The sequence below is a fragment of the Anolis carolinensis genome, chromosome 5, assembly GCF_035594765.1.
Source record: "Anolis carolinensis isolate JA03-04 chromosome 5, rAnoCar3.1.pri, whole genome shotgun sequence".
Taxonomy (NCBI): Eukaryota; Metazoa; Chordata; class Lepidosauria; order Squamata; family Dactyloidae; genus Anolis; species Anolis carolinensis.
In genome coordinates this window covers 157,581,091-157,599,971 of record NC_085845.1, presented here as the reverse complement: position 1 = coordinate 157,599,971, position 18,881 = coordinate 157,581,091, and the positions used below count along the sequence as shown (strand labels likewise).

Genomic DNA, 18,881 nt, shown 5'->3' with positions numbered 1-18,881 from the left:
CTTTCCGCCCCGCCTCGGCTCCTTCCGCCGGGCCCTCCCTCCGCCCCCTCGGGAGAAGGCAACTGGGGAAGAGAGAGCTCCGGGAGCTTCGCCGCTGAGTCTTCCGGGAATTCCGCGCGTCTCACCTGGAGGAAGGAAGAGGAGAAGCGCAGCCCTCCACTTCGGCTTCAGGGTAAGAGCCACCTCACGGGAGTGGGGACATCCACGCAGAAGCGGGATTGGATGCGCCACCATCGCGCCAAAGAAGAAGCCAAGGGGTTGTTGCTATTGCTGATCTCCTTTCTCCCCCGTTTGCGTGCCAAGTTGGGACCTTCGGGTGTTTTGGACTTCAACTCCCACCATTCCTCACAGCCTCAGGCCCTTTCCTTTTCACCCTCAGCCGCTTAAGCGGCTGAGGGTGAAAAGGAAGGGGCCTGAGGCTGTGAGGAATGGTGGGAGTTGAAGTCCAAAACACCCGAAGGTCCCAACTTTGCCCATGAAGTTTGCTATGAAATCCTAGGGTTTGTTGGCAGAGAAAGCTCTCCATAGCAAGTGGTGTCAGACTACGTCGCTTCTACAGTGTAGATGCCCAATGCGGGTCAAAGTGCCTGGGAAGAGGCGGCGGAGGGTGGAGGAAGCGGTCCGGAAGCATTCTCTCCTGACGTTTCGCCTACATCTATGGCAGGCATCCCCAGAGATTGTGAGATATATTGGAAACTAGGCTAGTGAGGATTATATACAAGGTCCAAGGGTGGGAGAAAGAACTCTTGCCTCTTAGAGGGAAGTGTGAATGATGGCAATTAATCACCTTGATTAGCATTGAATAGCCTTGCAGCCTCAAGGCCTGGCTGCTTCCTGTCTGGGGAAAATCCTTTGTTGGGAGGTGTTAGCTGGCCCATGACTGGAATTCTCCTGTTTTCTGAGTGTTGTTCTTTATTTAGAGGTTTTTTTTAAATACTGGTAGCCAGATTTTATCGTTTTTATGGTTTTCTCCTTTCTGTTGATATTGTCCACATGCTTGTGGATTTTAATGGCTTCTCTGTGTCTGTCTGACATGGGGGTTGTTGGAGTGGTCCAGCATTTCTGTGTTCTCAGATAATACGCTGTGTCCAGGTTGGTTCATCAAGTGCTCAGCTATGGCTGACTTCTTTGGTTGACTACTGCAGACTACTTCAACCAGAGGAATCAGCCTTAGCAGAGCACTTGATGAACCTATCTGGACACAGCATGTTATTTGAGAAATGCTGGACCACTCTAACAACCACCCAGTCAGACTACATGGAGAAGACATTGAAATCCACGAGCATGTGAGCAATTTCAACAGAAAGGAGGAAACCATGAAAATGAACAGAATCTGGCTACCAGTATTTGAAAAACTCTAAAATCAGGACAGTAAATAAAGAACAACACTCTGAAAACAGGGGCATTCCGGACAGGAAACAACCAGGGCCAGCGAACACATCCCAACAATGGCAGGAATCAGCCAGGCCTTGAAGCTGCAAGGCTATCAAATGCTAATCAAGATGATTAATTGCAACGTTCACACTGGCCTTAAACAGACAAGAGTTCTTTCTCCCACCCTGGACCTTCCACAGATATATAAACCTCCCTTGCCTAGTTTCCAGAAGACCTCACAACCTCTGAGGATGCCTGCCATAGGTGTGGGCGAAACGTCAGGAGAGAATGCTTCTGGAACATGGCCATACAGCCCGGACAAATTCACACCAACCCAGTGAGCCTTCGACACACTGGTCGCAGGATTGTTGTGCATTTTCTGGTCTGTATGGCCATGTTCCAGAAGCATTCTCTCCTGACGTTTCGCCCACATCTGTGGCAGGTATCACCAGAGGCTGTGAGGTATTATATTGGAAAACTCAGCAAACTTATTTATCTGTGGGATTCCTGGCTGGAGTTTTCGAGGCGGGTTGGAAGCGGGAGCTGAGTGCGGAGAGAATTAAGGGGGGGGGGGGATTGAGAGCATGGGAAGAAGAAGAGAAGAAAAGGAGGGCTCCTTGGCGACGGAGCGCCCGCCTCACTGGCCGCCTTTTGTCCCCACAGCCTCCCTTCTTCTTCCCTTCGGCGCCTCTCTCTTTCTCTCGAGCAGTGTGTGTGTACTCTTGGCGAGGCAAGCCGGGGAAGATGGCCACCGGGGGCTACCGGGCCGCCTCCTCCACCCCGAACCCCACCTCCACCACCACGGACTTCTTGGAGGAGTGGAAAGCCAAGCGGGAGAAGATGCGGGCCAAGCAGGCTCCCCCGCCGCCGGAGCCCAAAGCCCCGGGCGCCCCCGCCTCAGCCCCGGCTGCCGAGGTGAACAATAACAGTGGAGCAGGCGGAGCGCCCCTAGAGCCCCCCGCGGGCAAAAGCGCGCCCCCCGAGGAGAAGGAGGAGAAGAAGGAGGAGGAGAAAGCCGCCAAAGGCAAGGGCCCCTCCGGTCCCAGCGCCCGCAAAGGGAAAGGGCAGATCGAGAAGAGGAAGCTGCGGGAGAAGAGGCGCTCCACAGGTGTGGTCAACATCCCCGCCACTGAGGTGAGCGCACGCCTGGGCGGGAAGGCCAAGGCAAGGCTGGGAAGAGGGAGAAAGAAGGAAGGGGTTTCCAGGGCACCTCAACTTCACCTAAAGGGCCCCTTGACACAGTCACCTGATTAAGTTTACCTCAGCACCCCACCACTGAGAGGAAGAGCCACACAAAGCGGAGAAGGAAGGGTTTCCATGTCGCCTCAGCTTCATCATATTTATTTGTCACTAGCTTGGGGACCTCAGGTTATTAGAAGGAAGCATTGTTTGTTTTGGGGTGTTAGGTAATACAGTAGAGTCTCACTTCTCCAACATAAACGGGCCGGCAGAACGTTGGATAAGCGAATATGTTGGATAATAAGGAGAGATTAAGGAAAAGCCTATTACACATCAAAATAGGTTATGATTTTACAAATTAAGCACCAAAACATCATGTTATACAACACATTTGACAGAAAAAGTAGTTCATTACACATTAATGGTATGTAGTAATTACTGTATTTATGAATTTAGCACCAAAATATCACAATGCATTGAAAACATTGACTACAAAAATGTGTTGGATAATCCAGAACATTGGATAAGTGAGACTACTGTATCACTGAAGTTTGGTACAGATCCGTCCTTGTCTGGGTGCAGTGCTCTCTGGATAAGGGTGAACTACAACTCCCAAATTCCCAGGGCAGTCACTTCCAAACTCTGTCAGTATTTGCAGTTGGCCATGTTAGGTCTGTTTGCTAAGTTTTGTCCAGATCCATTGTTGGCAGGGTTCAGGGCTCTCTGGATAAGGGTGAATTACAACTCCCAGATCTGGGGTCGATCACCCCCAAACCAGGCCTGCATGCACAGTTGGCCATATTGGGTCTGTGTGCCAAGTTTGGTCCAGATCTGACGTCACCTGGGTTCAGTGCTTTCTGGATGCAGGTGAACTGTAACTCCCAAAATCAAGGTCTGTTCAAACTAATCCCTGCAGTATGTTCAGTTGGTCAAGGGACTTAGCTGTGTCAAGTTTGGTCCCAGTCCATTGTTGGTGGGGGTCACAAGTTTATCTGGATGCAGGTGAACTATAACTCCCAAAATCAAAGTCCATTCTCACTAACCCCTGCAGTATGTTTGGTTGGTCATGGGGCCTCTCTGTGCCAAGTGTGGCCCCAGTCCATTGTTGGTGGGGTTAACAGTATCAGTGAAGGTACTACACTTACACATTTTTCACTTTTATTATGTGTATAGATAGATGTAAGAAGTGAACCAAGGGTACAGATGTAATGTATTTAAAAACACATAGGTAAAAATTTGGCATTACAGCAAATGTCCTTTGACTGGTAAAAGGCCACTTGGGTGCGTATGGTGTTGCTATAAAAAAGGTCCTCCATTGTGCATGTGGCAGGGCTCAGACTGCATTGTAGTAAGTGTTCTGGGGTTTTCTCTTCTCCACACTTGCATGTTGTGGGCTCCACTTTGTGGCCCCATTTCTTCAGGTTGGCTCTGCATCTCATGGTGCCAGAGTGCAGTCTGTTAAGTGCTTTCCAAGTCACCCAATCTTCTGTGTTCGCAGGAAGGGAATGTCTCATTCGGTATCAGCTGTGGCTTGAGGTTCCGAGTTTTAACCTGCCACTTTTGGACTCCTGCTTGCTGAAGTGTTCCTGCGTGTATCTCTGTAGATCTTAGAAAACTATTTCTTGATTTAAGGCATTGGCGGGCGGGCTGGCTGATATCTGAACAGAGGATGGGCCAGAGATGTCATTGCCTTGGTCCTTTCATTGTTGGCTGCTACTTCCTGGTGGATATCATGTGGCTAAACAGTATAATTTATTTACGTCATTTCTATCCTGCCTTTCTCACCCGAAGGGACTCAAGGTGGCTTAAGATCTGGCAAAAATTCAATGCTGATAAAAGCAACAATACAGTAAAAATATAAAGTTAAAAAAACAATTTACATTAAGCATTAATACACATGGAACAGTATACAAAACTTTATTTATTTATTAATTTCTTCAGTGGTGTGGGGCATAGGCATCCTGAGATAATGCTGCATGTCTCATGTCCACATCCACTGTTTTAACGTGGTGAGATGTGTTCCACACTGGGCATTCGTATTCAGTAGTAGAGTAGCAAACCACAAGGGCAGATGTCTTCACTGTGTCTGATTGTGATCCCCAGGTTGTGCCAGTTAGCTTTTGTATTATATTATTTCACAACCAGAAGAGACTTGCGGTTTCATCTGAAAGCCTGTCAAGGGCCCGAAGGCAAAGGAGAGATGGGAGAAGGAAGGAGAGGGGTTTCCCTCCTTAGCTTCACCTGATGGTCTCCCAATAGGTTCACCTGATAAGTTTACCAGAAGGTCTCCCTGAACATCTCACCACCAAAGTGAAAGGAAGTGGAGACATACAAAGGGCAGGAAGGCAAAAATTAGAAGGGAGGAAGAAGGATTGGCTTTCCCATGCCCCCTCCGCTTCAGCTGAAGGTCCCCCTGGTTGGCTCACCAGGGAAATGTACCTCGAATATCCTTGAATATCCTACCAATGATGTGAGCAGAGAGAGAAGATGCACAAAGGGTGGGATGGCAAAGGAGAGGCTGGAGAGGAAGGGAGGAAGAAAGAAAGAAAGAAAGAAAGAAAGAAAGAAAGAAAGAAAGAAAGAAAGAAAGAAAGAAAGAAAGAAAGAAAGAAAGAAAGAAAGAAAAGAAAGGGTTTTCATGCCTCCTCAGCTTCATCTGAAGGGCCGCATGATACATTCACCCCATGGTTTACCTGAAGATCCCCCTAAACAACACACCACCAAAGTGAGAGGAGGAGGAAGAGGCCAGCAAATGGTGGGAAGACAAAAGTTAGAAGGGAGGAATAATAATAATAATAACTTTATTCTTGTATTCCACCCCATCTCAAAGTGAGAGGAAGAAGGATGGGGTTTTCCATGTCTCCTCAGCTTCACCTGAAGCTCCCCCTGATTGGCTCACCTGTTAAATGTACCTGAAGGTCCCCCTGAATATACTACCAATGTTTTGCATTCAGTGGTCAGTGCAGATATGCCCTAAAGTCACCAACCACAAGTCACTCCCATCCAGGGCTGCTCCAGAGCCAGTGGCTTATGAACCACAGCCCAAAACCATGTGTGTTTGAGGTAATCTTTTTGGTTATGAAAGTCACCAGTTATTGAAATGGTCATTGATTTATATATATTATAGGGAAATTATGCTGGTAGTTCTAACACATGACTTCTGCAGGTTATAATCATAATAATAATAATAAAACTTTATTTATACCCCGCCACCATCTCCCCAACGGGGACTCGGGCGGCTTACATGGGGCCATGCCCAGAACAGTACAATATAGCAAAATATAAAAACAACATATTATAATACAATTAAACAATACAATAAATAATCATGTACAGTTCTTACACAGGTGCTTTCAGAGAGGCAAGCATCACTTCTGATATTTGAGATCCTGGATGGTTCTGCACTGTAGAATTAATGAAGTTTGACATCACTTGAACTGCCATGGTGCAATGTTATGGAATCCTAGGAATTGTAGTTTTACAAGATTTTAAGCTCTCTCTGCCCAAGAGTTCTGATGCCTTACTAAACTATAAATCCCATAGCATTGGCCCATTCCAGTCAAAGTGGTCTGCATTAATTCAGTGTAGATGCACCTCCTGACTCATATAAGCTAACTATGTGGGGTTTTTTTTTGAAAATTGAAAACAAGGTTATAGTTCTGTGGGATTTTAATACTGCTAAATAAAAGCAATTGTAATATTTCTTGCAAAAATGGCCCTATCTGTCCTTGTATAGAGGAGTAAGTTTCCATGAAACTAAATGGATTTATTCTGAGAAAGCATGGATGTAATGACAGCCTGTCACACACTTGTCTTCTCGTTTTATGGATCACTTGACTGAAACCAAAATGCAAGGAGAAGCCTAAGGGAAATAAAAGTAATATGAGTAATATGATCAGGGCAAAAATTACATCTGTATGAATACTGGAATGGGTCTTAAAATTTCTTCCTTTCCCATGTGTGTTGGAGATACTTCTGCTATCCGTTAAAAAGATTCCTTAAGGTCTTATTGGATTAAAATAGCAAAGAAAGGAAACTGAGGTGTCCCTTTAGGTGTCAATGTAATCTGCTTCTAAATCCAAAGCATGCTCTCCCCCTTCCTCCATTGGAAAAATGCAGTGGTTTGAAGAAGGGAGAGGAAGATATTTTTGTTAGCCAATACAGCTGTCTTCTGTGGTTTTCTCCTAGCATAAAAATCTGGCATTGGTTTAAAAGGCTCTTAAAGGAATGTAAAAGCATGATAATAATATCTTTGGTGTTTTCAAGCTGAGAGAGGAATATTTTGGAAAAAAAATCTAGTACAGGTCATCACGAGACTTCCTTTCAGGAGTCCAATAAAATATGACAAAAGGGACTACTAAATCAATCATTTTATCTTCCTTTGTAGTATAAGAAAGCTTGAAGCATTCATCCTAACTTTAACCCACCTAATATTTCCTTTCGTGGTTGTGTAAACATTTTACATTTCTGCAGTGTTAGAGTCATGCTCAGGAGAGGAATGGTTTCTTGTTTGAGGCGATTTGTACAGTCAGCCCAATATTATCTAGTTTGACTTACAGCTTACTCTACAAGATCCTGGGTAAAGTGGATTCCTACAAAATCTTGAATGCACTTGCATGTATCTTCTTGCTGTATAGCCTATTTTTAGTAGAAGTTTAACCTGTTTTTCCATAACCCCTGTTGCCTTCACTTTTTGTCATACAGGAAAATTGTCAACTTTGAAGAAAAATCAATTCTGTTTATTTGCTTGTAGAATTTCTACTAAGAGAATCAAAAGGAAATGTATAGGGAAATCCACAGTTTCTGCTTACTATCTTCCTATATCTTGCAAATTGCTTCAATGTGATCTCAGCAATGGGACATAGAGCAGAACATGGCTAGATATTTTATGGTGTAACTGCACATTCCCATCAGCCTTAGCCAGCAAAAGATAATAAAGTCCAATAGTATAAGGCACGATTTTCCAAACACTGGGGCAAGGGCTATAGGGAGCTGGATTTTATAGCAGTGTTTATTTGGAGTAAAAACAGTGAGACAACAGCAGGAAGTGCTTGTTGACAGAAAGACTAACAAATCCAATTTACAGTGTGCTTTGACACAGTTCTGGGCCTACAGCTCCACAGTTCAAATGGGTTGTATCCAACATTGCAGGATGCAGCCAGTCATATGAGAATGTGGGAAGGAGAATCCTTCATTTCCAAGTGAGGAACCTTCTACCAGGGCAAGTTCTCTTTATGCAAGGTTTTTAAACCTGATTTCAGGCAATTCCACTCTACTCACGGCAGCCCCATAAGAACCTCCAATCTTTGTGAGATATTTTGGAGGTGGGAGAAGAGGGGCAGATCAGGTTACGAAAGTGAGGAGGGAGGTTTCTTGCATTATCTGATGTCTCAATAGTGAATATAACACTCAGTCAAATCGGTATGCACCAGATTTGCCCTTGCAACACTTTTTCTCCCACATATTCTTTTGTTTTGTTTTATTTTTTGCACCATGAAATTGTATTCCTGCAGCACAAAGAAAACCCCATTAGAATAAACTATATTGCAAGTATATATACTTGCTTCTTGTATGAAATCATGGAGCAAGCATAATGTATTTAAGCCTTTAGTACAGGCACCCTCAAACTACTGCCCTCAAGCTGTTTGAGCCTTCAACTCCCAGAATCCCTAGTCAGCATGCCCAAACAGCTGGAGGGCCGCAGTTTTAGGATGCCTGCTGTAGTGGATATATACTGTTTTAAAATGAGTCTTTATCTTCAAATGTAGTGTTCTTTATAAATAATTTAAAAGTAATGCTTTTGGCCACTTTTAGCCACTTGTGCTCCTTCTGTCAGTTTCATACTAATTTATGCAATGCTTTTGATATGAAATAAATAAATAAATCTAAATCATTTTAAATTAAGAAACCCAATGTATATTAAAAGTGCTAAGGAAAATTAATCCTCTGTAAGAGAAGGAAGAGCTAGCTAGGGGGTCTTTTATTTTATTTATTTTGAGTACCTGGCCTGTTAACAAAAGTTCACAGTGTCATTTATATGATATTTTAAATGCAATACAATGGGCAAGTGTCAATTGGAGAAGACAAAGTTGTGTGCAAATCATACAACATATCCACCCTAGTTCTCCAGTCTTATAGCTTTTGCTCTGCTGTTGAATGTCAGACCCAGAGCAAGTTCTGAAGTAAATATCCCTATCCAGGGAGTGCCTGCTGAAACAGCCAGGTCTTTTTACCTCCCAGGGTGTGGTTTTATTACCCTGGCTACCACTGTTGCTGTTATGACTTTGAGCTTCTGGATGACAAACCCAAAAGGGCATTAATGTGTTTCCACAACTCTCTCAGTCCTAATGTTTCAGATTCTGGAATGCCAATATTATTGTGATGGTACTTTGACTTTCCATCCTATGAAAAAATTACATTCTTATGCTACCTCTTTTCTTTTTTATATGCATCTTCCAGAATATCACCTGGGTCTTTCTATATTGTGTTACTGCTTCTGTTTTTCATGTACTGATATGGAAACTAAAAGGCAGGTATGCTAATGCCTCTCCTTCATGGTACCACTCTCAATTTATTGCAGAAAATAAGGATAAAGGACAAAGTATAAAACTTTGTGAACAGTGCCATACTTCATTTATTATAAAAATGTATATTTATTGGGTTTTTTGTTAGGGTTCCCAAACTGATGTACAGTATGGTATATACATGCAATCTTTAAGAACATAAAAAATAATTTAAAAAGCCAAACATATGGAATAATAAAGTTTTGACTGTCTACTGGAAGCTGAACAAGGGTGGGACTAGCCTGACTCTTTTGAGAGGGAGGTCCACAATAGAGTTGCAGATATAAAGAAATATCTGTTTTGTATACTCACCAAAGTACCCCCTTGGGGTGCGGAGATAATGCAAGATCACTTCATGAAGATCCCAAATTTTACAGACAGGCTCATACAGGAAAATATACATTCAAAGTTCCGGATTCTTAGCTGTTTCATCAGATTCATATTTTCATTCTCATCTCCAGATCATGAACTCAGTTGAACTCACTGACTGAAGCAAAACTTTCCTTTACCTTTAAGGAACAGGTTTTTCCAGACTTACTTTAAGTAAAATAATTATGACTTTCCCCACCACATTTTTATGCTGTTTATAAAAAACAAAACCACTTGTGCCCTGTATCATACCAGGAATATTACCTCTCTATTCAGTCTGAATATTTCAAGTCAATAAACAGTAATGATAAACATTGAGACCTGTTATTAAAATTTTCATAAAACTTCTTTAATACCAAGTATTCTTGTTAAGAGCTTTGTATTCCTGATCCTACTTATTAAAACACACTATTTCCCCAGTAATAAGTATTGGACGTGAGTGAGCTGTTCCCATTTTTTCAGTTACAAGGTTATATTTTAGCAATGGTCAGAAAGCAGAATATTTTAGTAGAGCTTCTTCAGAGGCATAGTTAAACTATAACTGACCTACTAGCTAAGATGTCATTTTATTCATTATTCTGGATACTTTTGGAAAGTGTATCTGCCTATTTCTCCATATCTCTCAAAATTTGGCACATAAATGTACATTTCTTTAGTACAGTAGAGTCTCGTTTATCCAACATTCTGGATTATCCAACGCATTTTTGTAGTCCATGTTTTCAATACATCGTGATATTTTGGTGCTAAATTCGTAAATACAGTAATTACTACATAGCATTACTGCGTATTGAACTACTTTTTCTGTCAAATGTGTTGTATAACATGATGTTTTGATGCTGAATTTGTAAAATCATAACCTAATTTGATGTTTAATAAGCTTTTCCTTAATCCCTCCTTATTATCCAACATATTCGCTTATCCAGTGTTCTGCCGGCCCATTTATGTTGGATAAGTGAGACTCTACTGTAAATCTGTTTCATATAACATGTGGTTAATAGGTGTTGACAGATTCATCTATGTGATATTATCCATATTTTCTTTTTTTAAAGTAGCTTAATAAGACAATGATAGCTTGTCCAGCCTAGTAGCTTCATAAATATTAACTCTGCCTATAGAAGGGCTGCATTTCAAAGTCCATATTAATGTATTATTGTTCTTAGGACAATTAGAAGAATGTGTGAGAATATATTTGCATGAATCTGCACAATCTGTTTTTATAGCTTCGGAATAATTCAAGGGCAGATGAGAGAGGTATCCTTTCTTTTTTAACTTTAATTCTGTAGGTGTCTTTAAAAAGACTTAACAGTTGAATTGAAGATTCATTTTTAATTAGTATGTTATACAATGGTATATGGTTTACAATGGTTAATGCCCTACTTCTCACTGGAGAGAAGGATATTAGGGGCAAAGATGAAATACGTTGACCACATAATAAGAAGACAGGAAAGTTTGGAGAAGATAATGATGCTGGGGAAAATACCCTGTTTCCCCGAAAATAAGACATCCCTGGAAAATAAGACCTAGTAGAGATTTTGCTGAATTGCTAAATATAAGGCCTCCCCTGAAAGTAATACCTAGCAAAGTTTTTGTTTGGAAGCATGCCCAATGAACAGAACACCAGGGCATGCAGGATCAGTAAATGTAAGTACCATAGATTGTTGTACATGGAAATAGTGGCAGTAACAAGAAATTCTTGATAGGATTCAGTTTGTCTGGTTATGCTGGTTTATGATTACAACTACTGTACAGTATATAATAAATGTTCATTTTTTTGTTCAACAATAAATGTGAATTCTTCTTCCTGGAAAAATAAGACATCCCCTGAAAATAAGACCTAGCACATCTTTGGGAGCAAAAATTAATATAAGACACTGTCTTATTTTCGGGGAAACACGGTAGAAGGAAATAGGAAGAGGGGCTGACCAAGGGCAAGATGGATGGATGGTATCCTTGAAGAGACTGACTTGACCTTGAAGGAGCTGGGGGTGGGATGGCCGACAGGGCTGGTCCATGAGTTGGAAGGACTGAATGAATAAACAATAACAACAATGGTTTATTGCGAAGAGCCAGGATTAAAGTGTGATTTATTATCAAGACCCTTGTTTTAGAATTAGAAGTCAAGGAAAACAACTGACACCCTTTTTGCTGTCCTTTCCTTTCCAGATCCTAAAACAATATGTAGTTTTTGAGTTTCTATACGTGTCATCAGGTAGTAATGCTGGAATCAGTACTATTTTTAGTGGAATAATACACACATAGTAAGCCAAATAGGATACGGATGCAACTTATTATGTGGTTGAAGATGCATTTATCTTTACATTCACATCTGGATGTATGAGCAGCTCTTGCTTCCTATAGAACTGAGGTGTATGTATGTTCATGAAAAGATTGATACCACTGGTATGCAAAATGTGTAGAGAGTTCATTATGGACACTTTCTGGTTAAGGTTAATGCTCGATGTTTCAGGAAGCATATGGGAAAGATTGCTCTTCTTTCAACTTCTATTCTATTTCTTGTATACATTTTTAAATTGTTCTTTTTAAAAGGAGAGATCTATGATTTTGCTGCTCCGGCTCCATTGAGAAGTACTAGTGAACTTGTCTCTACTGGAATAAATCTCATAACAGGTTGGCTAAAATACTGCGTACATTGGCATTTACAAATTGGTAAAAATATTGATTTCCACTCCTTATGTTCAGAGTCATTAATCTTCTATATAGCATTCTTGTGATACAATTGAGACATATTTCTAGCTAAATCTAATGTTTATTACAGACCAGATTACAAGATTGTATAATCCCAGAAATGATACTAGTTTGAATTGGCCACAACTAGAAGGCAATCTGTGTTTGTCTTCATCCTTTTCATATATAAGTGAGCGAAATGTACTCAGTTCAACTATATTTCATGTTCATCTGTACTGCATTCCACTACCACCACTTTTCTTCACTTAGTCAATTGACTAATCGTTTTGGACTAAATCCAGGGTTCTGCAGGCAGTTCTCATTTTCTCCCCCACCCCTTTGAAAACCTTTCTGTGTCACAAAATCTATCTGAGAAAGGTTTTCTAGTCTTCCAGAGATGGTTTGTGGCTACCTGGAAAAAGGGGGGGTGGGGGGGATTGCCTCCATCGATTCTCCATCATCCTCTATTTTGCCATTGGGTGTCTAGCATTGCATAGCTCACATAAGGTGCTTCTGTTCTTATGATGAATTAAATGTTTTTAGAGAACTGTAATATCGAGCTCATATTCATGCTAGTGATTTGGCTAATGTATGGATTATAACCTTGTAGCAGTAGTTCCTGATTGATTTTTATTAATTCTTCTGCATAGGCATGGGATCTTATTTTGAAACAGGAAGAACAACAGAACTACCTCATTTTGAAATAACTAGGTTAAACGTTACCTACTAATAGGCTAATTTAGCTTTAGTCAAATTGAGCTGTTTATACCACTCCCTCAGGTGTGACTTCAACAGTAATCCTAAATTATTAATTCATTTCAAAAGGATTACTAAAATCCTTTCTTACTCTTGTGTTCTCTGGCAACTTTTTTTGGTGAGTAATAGCTTATTTCAAATGCAGTATTTGTAAACCAATATACAAATACAATTAAACTGTGCAGAAAGGCTAATCTGTGAAATTTTATAGCTCACCAACCTTCTAGTTGCAAGTGGCAGCTTGCTAGTAAAAACAATACACATGGTGCTATCCATGTGCACTGAATATTTTAGAGCAGTTCCTTGACTATGACTCTTTTTCTGAGTCTTGAATGACTTGGATCCAGCCTACACTTACAGGATGTTTTCAGATGTAGTAAGAACCTAGGATTGTATGGAACTCTGGCTTATCAGGGATGAGCCAGCATGCTAACTCCCACTAGCCACACTCTTACTTGAAAAAGGATCAGCTAAAGAAACCACACACTTTATTCTGTGGTTTGTTTAGTGTGAGGTCCAAACCAGGCAAGTGATAGTACTCTGGCTTCTTTCTTCTAACAAGCCAGAGATAGAATCTAGAGTTCATAATAAAGCTTGTTTTTCTGAGTTGAGGAAACAAGCCAAAACCTGGTTTGCTGCTTGCAGATTATGAAGAACAAAAATAGAAGCAATCAGGCAGCAGTCATTGTGTCCATTCAGTCCCTGTTTATACATGATAGGCCAGGGTTTCCACAAAATTGTAGCTTTCTGTGATGTACAAATGAGGCCAGTTTTTCCACCTGGTTAAATGAATACGAAAAGCCAATCTGTGAATCCTTTGCCAAAAAGTGTTATCAGCCGGAATTAAAGAGAAAGTTCTGTTTATTGAGAGCCAACATGATATAGTGGTTTGAGCATTAGACTATGATTTTGGAGATCAGGGTTCAATTACTTGCTCAACCATCGAAACCTTGGGCAAGTCACACAATTTCATCACCCAAAACCCATGATAGGTTTGCCTTAGGGTCAACGTTAGTTGGAAATGATTAAAGGTACACAGCAGCAATCTGTTTATTTCTTCCCCACTTTCATTCATAGGTGCTGTATTGTAATAGAGTAGAGGTGAACCTTCTTTTAGAGCAGAGAATAGGTGACCCACCAAAAATTTTTCTCATCATGGCTCACAGTGACTAGCACTGATGAGAGTTGTAGTTCAGCAGTATCTGAGAGGCTACATGATTCACAACCCATTTATTAGTATGTTTACTGAGAAGAGTTTTGTACAATGGCTTTAAATAATTTTATGTAACTGATTAATACATTTTGTTTTATAGTTTTGGTTTCTTAGATATATAAAATAAATAATTCAGAAAGAAAACTTTACCTACTGTTGTGGCAGATGATGTGTGGCTCTCCAGATGTTTTTAGAAGCCTCTCTTTATATCAAGAGTAAACAGCATATCTGGTAGAGGATGGTAGGAATGGCAATAAGTCATCTTTGGATGGTTGTGGTTTTTTGTTCCTTGCTTAGCTACAGCTTTGTCCTATTGAATTCCACCTAACAACCTTTTACAACTGTGATCATACCCAAAATGCTCAATTTGTGATAATAACCATATTACATTAATGTAGCTCAGTTTATGCACGATTGTATCCCTCCTTCGTGTTTTCGATGGTGGTGTAATTAATGAATACATCTTGGCATCCTGTTGAGTATTCTCAATTAGAATAGAGTCATTCAGTGTTGACATAGATAAATCTCATTGATCCAATCCATCTACATAGTCTGGAATAACAAGAGAGTATAGATCAGTGATGGCCAACCTATGACACGCGTGTCAGCACTGACACGCCTAGCCATTTTTGCTGACACGCTGCCGCATGCAGATTGATTGGATGACTAATGTCTTTTGTGGTCAAATTTGGTGTGATTTAGTCCAGTGGTTTTGTTGTTTACTCCATGGGAATTATGCACATTACATATATATACTATTATTATTCTATTATTATTGTAGTATATTATTATATTATTCCTATTATATTATTATTATATTATTCATTATTCATGACTACATTGAAACTACAATAGAGAGAAATCAGCATGGAAACTGAAAGAGGTACCATAGATTGTTGTACATGGAAATAATTGTAGTAAATAGGTTTTGATTTATTAAATACAGTTATATATTACAATTATATATTTTTGTTATTTAAACTATATATATTGTGAAATTATGTTTTTTTTCTCTCTCGAAGTGACACACCACCCAAGCCATGCTAGGTTTTTTGGTGAATTTTGACACACCAAGCGCAAAAGATTGCCCATCATTGGTATAGAACATCCTCATGCTGCTAATAACAATGTTTCCGTGCTCAGTGCTACATTAGATTTTGCTCATTCTGCTGCATTTGTTCTTCTCCTTCTTTTCTCACTGTTTTTGTTTGTTCTTAGGTAGGTGTCATTTTAAGACATTATTTTATATTAATAACTATGTTTATAGAAAGTTTATTTTTCATATGCAGTTGTAATTCTGCAAGTCATTCAGTCAGTTGTTGTCAGTCTTGACTAGATGGAAGAGTTGCTGGTTAATAGGAAAGCTAACCTGAGATTGGGATGGAGCTTCATCTCTTTGGAAAAATCAAGTGTGTACCTTGAGGATGCTCTTGGACTCAGTGCTGCTCTTGAAAATCCAGGTTACTGTGGTGGACATGAGAGCCTTTGCCTAGCTTTGGCTTATGTCAGATATGTCCATAGTGGTTCATGCCATAGTTACCTCCTAGTTAGGCAACTGTAATGTACTTTATGTGGCTCTGCTCTTTGAAAGTTTTCAAAAACTGCAGTTGGTGCAAATTGCAGCAGCTAAACTAGTGTCAAGTATGCATTTTAGACACCATATAGTCTAGCAAAAACTGCATTGGCTTCCAGTTTTCTTCCAAGCTCAGTTCAAGATGCTGGTGTTGACCTATGAAGTCCAAAATGACTTGACCAGTATATCTGAAAGATGCCTTCTCCCATACATTCCTGCCAGAAATTGACTGTCTTCAGATGAGGCCCTCATATTCCAATACCTTGTGAAGTTAGGTTGGTGGATACACACGTACCGTGTTTCTCCAAAAATAAGACACTGTCTTATATTTATTTTTCCTCAAGAAGACACACTACGGCTTGTTTTCAGGTGATGCCTTATTTTTGTTAAGTATGGTACAACAGTCTGCATCTATGGAATAATCTCTCTGGGTTCAGTAGCAGACTGCTTTCTGAAGTTTTTCCCTATGCCCTTGGTGTTTGTGTGGGGTGGGAGAGACCCACAGACTGTTGCTGGTTGATACTGGGTGAGAGGGACCCACAGTGCTGAGTAAAATGGCAGCCACAGCTTTATTTCTCCCCCCTGAGTACAAACAATACCTAAAGAAGAGCGCCTTGCTCCTCACTTCACTGAGGAGACTTTTCCTTTCACTTTCTATGTCTCCCTCTATGCCTCAGCTTGCAGCATGCACAGAATGACCGGGACCTGACAGGGGGAGCCAACCTTGTATTCTGCATAGCCACGCCTATCACTATGTCTTATTTTCAGGCTCTGGTTTATATTGCGCAAAAGTTTAGAAATCCTGCTATGGCTATTTTATGGGTATGTCTTATTTTCAGGGAAACAGAATAATATGGCTTTCCATGTAGCCGTGTGTCAACTCTGAAACTCCCTACCCAAGGATTCTAGACTGGCCTCATCTTTTATTAAAGCTTCCAGTGGCAGCCAAAACAGTGTTTGAAATTGCTGCATAAACTGTTTTAAAACTAGATTCTAGGACTATTTTTACACTGCTTTTAGGAGTTTATAAAAATATTTTAATGCGTTTAAAAATGTTTTTATTTGTTCATCTCCTTGGGAGTCCTAGCAGGCGATACAGAAGTACTTCTAATAAATAAAATGCATTAAATGCAGTGCTTTCCTAATAAATTTGATTATGCATTTATCAGATGAATCTGTCCTGCTTCCACAACTTTGGTAATTGAGCCAACTGTAGGCTTGTAACAAAAATTATAACATTGCTAGCCTATTAGTTTAATAGCCTGTCTGCTAATACTTAAAATACCTTTTTTGGGCAAGTGGAACATTTAGAAAACCTTGGCAAACATTTGTTTCAGTATTTTACATATAGTCCAAACAAATGAAGACAGATTGCATCATGATTCCTCCCTGCCAAAAAAGTATAAGTGAGATGGCAGGTCGATAATTCTCCTATTTTTGCTAATGTAACAGATCAAGGGAAATTTTTATTTAAAGGAATTTTTCATAGCTGTCCTCCACTATGGTCAGTTAAATTTTCAGATGATACCAAATCCATCCTTGTGAATAACATGTGGACCAAATATCCAAAATAGAATTTTTCCTTTCACTATATCTATGTAATGTCTTTGTGGAGAAGGTGTTCCTGGTCTTCTTCAGGTTACTTGTTTATAAAAAAAGGAAAAAGGCAAATGCAAAGCAAATATGTGTTAAAAATGGAATATAGTAGGCGTGCTTTTTATAACGTGTACAAATCCTGGATAAAGTGGCATTAGAAGTCATTTGTTTTCCATTCTAACTGTCCGAAAGGATGGCAGAATCAACAATTTTACTTTGATGCAGTCTTTCTTCTCCTGCTCCCTCTCCACTTTAATCTAGAGCTGTGGTTTACTGGCTCTTGATAATACTATAGACCTTTGGCATTAAGTACTGACACAATCTTAACCGTGCCTAATGGATTTTTATAACTATTATGAAGGAATGGTGGGAACTAAACCACTATCAGATCATCTGGGAACCATTTTGTAATCTCCGTTGGTAACGTGTTTTTCCACATTAAAGTATCCTATCCATGTGCATGGAAAGACGGGATAATACTACTGTCATACCAGGATGGGTGGCAGTTAGAGTAGGATCTTCTGATACAAAATAGGTAAGGTTTTCTGTATGATTTACAGTACACTGTCAAGAGTTTCTGTTAGCATCAGCAAGAAAGCTTTCCCAGTTTTCTTGAGTCTGGTTCTTGGGAAATAAAGGTTAGGGAGGTACAAGGAATGGCTTTTGTATGAAGTAACTGTGGCTCTCTTCTGGCACTGATAGTGAATTCCTTGATGATACATTTTACTTAGAGGCACCTAATCTCTAATTTTTATGCCTCAAAATTTGAGGCACTGTTTTATACTTGGCTGTAATAGCTGGATCATTCTTCAGTCTTCTAATGAAAAGCAAAGTAGATGCACAAGCCAAAGTCTGTGCCCCTTGGCTGTAATACACGACAACTCCCACATCCACAGGGGATATGCTCCAAGACATCTATGGATACCTGAAACCCTGGGGCCCATATTTTGAGTATACAGTGTTCCCTCACTACTTTGTGGTTCGCTTTTCGCGGATTCGCTGTCTTGCGGTTTTTCAATAAGCTCTAAAATAATACTATAAATCATAAAAAATTACAATTTACAGCCTAAGGAAGGGAGGAAGGAGAAGCCAAAGGGAGAGAAAAGGAGCCCAAGCAGCAATGGGAAGAGAAGGAGGTGATTTATCAACACACGATTGGTTGATAAAGACTTAAAATAGTGTATAACTACTAAAATAATGTATAAATATTAAAATAAATATAGTGTCCCTACTTCACGGATTTTCACTTATTGCGGGTGATCCTGGAACATAACCCCCACTTCAGCTGGAATGTTGGAGATAGCAACCTTCTCAAGCCTCCTCTATCCAATGTTTTGTCTGTTTATAATGTGTCAGTTTATTTCCTGAAGTGTATATCTTCTTTGGTTTGTAGTTTTCTTAGTTCTATGTACTTAAAGCAGTGGGAGGGGCTGCAGACCATGTGACTGGTTCAGTGGCTGTTTGGAATGTTCAGTTTTTAAAAGATGACAGTTAGAAGACGTTGAGGCTTGAGTCTGTTAAGAGTGCAGAAGCCAGTGTTAGGAGTTAGAAGACATTGAGGCATGAGTCTCTT

At 40.3% G+C, this 18,881-nt stretch overlaps 1 protein-coding gene across 1 annotated transcript in view; it reads left to right on the top strand.

Moving 5' to 3' along the window:
* Positions 1-40: 40 nt before the first annotated feature.
* The window catches only part of pawr (pro-apoptotic WT1 regulator), an 88,813-nt gene continuing 69,972 nt past the window's right edge, over positions 41-18,881 (top strand). Inside the window, exons 1-2 of the mRNA XM_003221144.4 lie at positions 41-172; positions 2,038-2,508. Coding sequence (XP_003221192.2) covers positions 2,119-2,508 — 390 coding nt within the window. The 5' untranslated portion in view covers positions 41-172; positions 2,038-2,118. The remainder of the gene's footprint in view (positions 173-2,037; positions 2,509-18,881) is intronic.